A 5505-nucleotide genomic window follows, 5' to 3' on the forward strand; every position below is an offset into this window, starting at 1 on the left:
GCAGAAAAAGAATTTTCAGGACATGTCAGTAAGAGACATAAAGGGATTTATTAGGCAGAATTTAAAGTACAGCTAGAAATGGTGGTGTACAGCTGTAATTCCAGCATTCAGAAGGCTGAGGCAGGAAATCATTGTGAGTTCCAGACCAGCTTGAACTACAAAGTGAGCTCAAGACAAACCTGAACTGCATAGCGAGACCCTGTCTCAAAAAGACTAAATAAATAAATAAATGTTTTTATAAAAAACAAAAGAAGAAAACAAAATTCAAAATAAAAGATAAAGGTGACAGTGAGATGGCTCAGTAGAATAAATGCTTGCCTGGCAAGCACAAGGGCCTGAGTTCAATCCCCAGTTCCGCCAAAAAATAAAAAATAAGATTGGGATGTAGCTCTGTGGTAAAACACCCCTGTGTTCAAGCCCCAGTGGGGCGGGGGGAGTGAGATGAGGGGAATCAGGAAAAGGAATTTTATGGTAATCAAGTAAGGAATTTACATAAATGAGCAGGTAAAATCTGATAGGAATGTAAAATAAGATCAAGACTGAAGAGACTGGGGAGATAGCTCAGCAGTCTAAGCTCCTGCCTGGCAAGCCAAGAACCCAAGTTTGATCCCCAGTACCTATGCATGCCCACAATCCCAGAGCTGGGGAGGCTGACACAGAAGGATCACTACAAGCGTGAACTGTGTAGTGAGACCCTGTAACAAATAATTATTTTGGGTTTTGAAGATAGGGTTTCACTATGTAGTTCAGTCTGGCTTCTGAACTCACTGTGTAGTCCAGGCTAGCCTTACATTCCTGGTGCTCATTCTGCCTCAGCCTCCTGAGTACTAGGATTACAGGAATGTGCCACCACACGTGCCTCTGGGACATTTTGTCAGTAAAAATAGTATGGCTTGAAGCCAGGCATGGTGGCACAAGCCTTCCATCCCAGCACTCTGGAATGCTGAGATAGGAACATTATCATTATCAGTTTAGCCCAACCTGGGCAATTTAGTATTTTAATGAGATTTTGTCTCAACATGAAAAAGAAAAAGGCTGGGTATGTAGCTCAGGCTTTGTAGCCCTGTGTTGAGTCCCCACTACTAGGAAAAAACAAAAAACAAAACAAAACACTAAACACTTTTTCTTAGCCTTCAGATAATATTATGAGGGAAGCCTATTCCTCACTAGATAATTTGTAAACTGTGGGTAGTATGAAGCATGAGTGACTTAGCAGTATTTTTCGATGCCAAATAGAAAACATTTTGAAAGCCTGGTGTGGTGGTACACACCCGTAACCCCAGCACCCAGGGGGAGGCTGAGGCAGGAGGCTCATTGCTAGTTGGAGACCAGCTTGGACTACAAAGTGAGCTCAAGGCCAGCCTGAACTGCATAGCGAGACCCTGTCTCAAAAAGACAAACATATTTAATTTTTCATCTTTCAAAAGAAACTCAAACAACATTTTTTGTTGGTTTTTGTTTGTATGTTTGTTATTATTTTCTTTGGCAACTCGCCTTTTTCTTTTCCCCCAACTCTGACTCCTGTGATTTCCTTAAGCAAAAATTAAGATGTCCATATGCGTTCTGTGTCTGTACTCCCGAACCACACCATCTACGTTGTAGATCCCAGATTTTTAGGTATGTTTAGACAATAGTTTCCAGAAAGTTGAATAATTTAACTGATTTCATTAAAATGAACGCATTAGAAACTAGAGACCTCTCCTGGTCTCCACTTTTATTTTGAGACTTAACTTTGAATGTAACCTGAGTTTGATGTGTTTTCACTAATTGTTCCAGTTATCTGTTTGCAACAGTGAAACATCTTGAAACAGATTGTGAAACAGTCTAAAAATAAACAAGTAGTTTATTTTTTAAATTTAATTTTATTTGTGACAGTGTTTCTTTGTAGCTGATCTGATCTAAATTAAACCAAGATTTTGGGGACTTTAAACTACACTGTTTTAAAGCACCTGCAAGCAGGCGCACGGGCCAGGGGCTCAATCCCCAGGCTTGCTATGCCAGCCCTGACCCCGGGGTGCACTGAGACAGTGATTGAGACAGACCTTTGTGGCGCCCACTGATAATCCCAGCACTTGGAGGCTGTAAATAGGAGAATCACTACAAGTCTGATCTAGTAGTGAGACCCTAAACACCCTGTAGACCCTTCCCTAAAAATAATCCAAAATAAAATACATTGTTTAGGGTGAGGAGAGAGCTCAGTAGCATAACTGCCTGCCTGGCAAATGCAAGGTCCTGAGTTCAATCCCTAGTACCAAATTAAATGTAAAATAAAGTGCACAGCTTGATGCCAGATGTGGTTGCGTACTCCTGTGATCCCAGCACTTTGGAGGCTGAGACAGGAAGATCTCTGAGTTTGAGGCCAGCCTGGGCTGCATAGTAAGACCCTATTTGGAAAACAAACAAACAAACAAAAAACATTAAAAAAAAAAACAGCTTGAGAGAAAGAACAAAAACTCTGCTTTGGAAATTGTTTCTGTATTAGCAAGTTTTGTTCATCAAAAACATTTTAAGTTTGTATTTTTTACTTCATTATAGAAAAATGATAGGGGCCAGAGAGATGGCTCAGTAGAATAAGCGCTTCCCTGGCAAGCACAAGAGCCTGAGTTCAATTCCCAGTTCTGCCAAAAAAAAAAAAAAAAAAAAGAAAGAAAGAAAGAAAGAAAAATGTTGGCATCTCCTAATGTCTGTCTTTTGGTTGTGTGTAGGTTTCACAGTCTCCCCTGGAGACCGGTGGAGTCTGGAGGTAGGACGGATGTACGCCATTACGGTAGAGGTGTTTGATAAAAGCAGCACAAAGGTCCACATGTCAGACGTGAGTCTCTTGTATTTCCTTCCCTAGCTGCTTGTGTGGCTAACCTCCCAAGAGGGCCGTCTTTCTGGTTGAAGGCCCTCGTTCTCCCTTTGTTCTAAGAGTTTACCTTCAGACATGAAATTACTAGCTTTTTATTATGATTAACTGGTTCTGTCTTTGAGGAACACTACATAAGAAGTAAAAGATGGATGGAATTATAGAGGGGGTTGAGTGATAGTGATAGCGTGTCGAGGGTGTGCCCCACAGCTCACTCCACAGATTAGCATGGTGTTGCCGTGGGGAAGGAAAAATATGACACTTCATGTAAAGTGCTGTATTCATTCACACTCCACAGGCTCCTTTCTCTTTCTCATTTTCTTTTTCTCTTTTTAATTTTTATTTTTGAGACAGGGTCTTACTATACAATTCAGGCTGGTCTTGAACTCACTTTGTAGCCCAGACTGGCCTCAAATTCTCAGTGATCCTCCTGCCTCAACCTCTTTAGTGCTGGGGTACAGGTGTGCACCACCACACCCAGCTTGCTTGCTTCCTGTCTTGTCTTTCATGTGTTTGTCTTTCTCCTGAAATCTACCAGCCTATAGAATGCCATAAATCATGCTAAAATATACATGAATTCTGACTCTCTATTCCTGATACTTTTCAGTAATGGATCTTTGAAAAACTAGTTATATCTTGCTAACTCAGACCTTCCTTGAGAGAAAGCAAAGGCTTTACCTCACTTCTTTATCCCCTGGCTGTACAACCACAGTCTTATATATGCTTGGGAATTAAGGTGGCTTTAGGGAAAGAACGTATCTTCAAGTCTGTGTTGCTGTTGTGCTAATTTCAGAACCTCAGAATTACGTACAACTTTCCAGCAGAGTATTTTGAAGAGCAACTAACTACTGTGAATGGATCTTACCATGTAGTAAAAGTGCTAAAAGCTGGTGTGGTGGAGATAAATGCATCCCTGACCTGCATTGTTCACCAGGTAGGAATTAAAAGGGTGGTCTTTAGAGTGTAAAAATACTGAAGAAGTCCGGCTAACTTGATTTACAACCAGATATAATATATTTGATGAACAGTCATCTTGGCAGTTTATACTTCTAAAAATTTTCCATTCTTGGGCCGGAGAGATAGCTCAGCAGACTACATTAGGCAAGCTTAGACAAGCACAGGAACCACGGTTGGGTCCCTGGCACCATATGCCGCACAACCCCAGGGTGCGCTGAGCCAGCCAAAGTCCAGGCATAGCTGTAATCCCAGCCCTGGGTAAGCTGATAACAGGAGAATCACTACGAGTTGAGCTGCGTAGTGAGAACCTGCAACAACCAAATACATTTTTTAAAAAATTCCATTCCAAATTGTGTTGTGCTTAATTTGTATTTGTGGTCATTGTACATATCATTTGAAATTCTTTTATATTATTATTTCAAGCACAGCATGGTGATGCATGCCTGTAATCCCAACACTTTAGAGGCTGAGGCAGGAGAATTACTATGAGTTCAAGGCCAGCTTGGGCTACAGAGTAAGTTCAAGGCCAACCTGAACTGCATAGTGAGATATTGTCACCAAAAAAAGAAAAATTTCATATGCATATTTCCTGTAACATTCACCTAAGATTCCTGTTTTTTGTTTTGTTTTGTTTTGTTTTTTCCTGTGGTACAGGAGATCAAACTCAAGACCTTGCACTTGCTAATGCTGGTGCTTATGCTGCTTATGCTGCTGAGCTATATCCTTAGCCTTCTTTTTTTTTTTTTGTACCAGAAATTGAACTCAAGACCTTGTGTTTTCTGGGCCGGCACTGTGCCACTGAGCTATATCCCTGGCTAGAGTCCCTTTTATTCTAAAATTCCAATGGGTTATCTGGGCATGGTGACCTATGCCTATAATCCTATCTGACTTAGGAAGATTATAAATTCAAGACAACCTAAGCAACAAAATGACCTTTGGAGAACCAATCTCAAGATAAAAAAAAAAAATTCAAGGGCTGGGGATGTTGCTTAGTGCAAAGGCTCTGGATTCAATCTCTAAGTAAATATGTGCCTACCAAAGGATTAGTGTGCCATTTTATTCAGCACTGCCCCAAACAATGAGCTTCATTTCCAGTTCTTTACTATTGTCATAACTGAGTATCTTTGTACATTCTTTTCCTTCTTTTGGTTAATTTTCATATGGCAGAAGTGGAGTTACTAGATAAAGATATGAGGAATTAATCTGGTTTTCTTTTCTTTTTCTGTTGTTTTGTTATTGTTGTTGCTCTTCATTTTATTTATTCATTTATTTATTTAGATTGTTTGAAACAGTGTCTCACTATGTGGCTCAGGCTGCCCTTGGACTCACAGTGATCCTCCTGCCTCAGCCTCCTGAGTGCTGGGTTTACAGCCATGTGCCACAATGCCTGGTTTAAAATTTTCTTCTTAATTGGAATTATCCAGCTGGGTGTTTATGGCTCATGACTCTGGACCTTAAGAATTGTTAAGAGGCTCTTGTTCTTTGCTGCCACCATGAAAAGATGCTTTCTGTTTTGTGCTGTTCTGCCTTGGACCCCGCTGAATATGGACTGAAACCTCCAGTAACTGTGAGCTAAATAAACCTTTCCTTCCTTTATTTTTTTTTCTAATTTAATTTTTATTTATTTATTTATTTGTGTGTGTGTGTGTGTATGTGTGGCCAGCTCAGCCCACCAGGGGGCGGGGCTGGCTGGCATGTGG

General features: G+C 40.7%; 1 protein-coding gene across 1 annotated transcript in view; it reads left to right on the forward strand.

Moving 5' to 3' along the window:
• The window catches only part of Nup210l (nucleoporin 210 like), a 120190-nt gene that overhangs the window by 26457 nt on the left and 88228 nt on the right, over positions 1-5505 (forward strand). The window contains exons 8-10 of the mRNA XM_023713787.1: positions 1549-1617; positions 2706-2812; positions 3642-3782. Of these exons, the coding sequence (XP_023569555.1) occupies positions 1549-1617; positions 2706-2812; positions 3642-3782 (317 nt within the window). The remainder of the gene's footprint in view (positions 1-1548; positions 1618-2705; positions 2813-3641; positions 3783-5505) is intronic.

This window comes from Octodon degus, unplaced genomic scaffold (assembly GCF_000260255.1).
Source record: "Octodon degus isolate 3935 unplaced genomic scaffold, OctDeg1.0 scaffold00032, whole genome shotgun sequence".
NCBI classification, from domain to species: Eukaryota; Metazoa; Chordata; class Mammalia; order Rodentia; family Octodontidae; genus Octodon; species Octodon degus.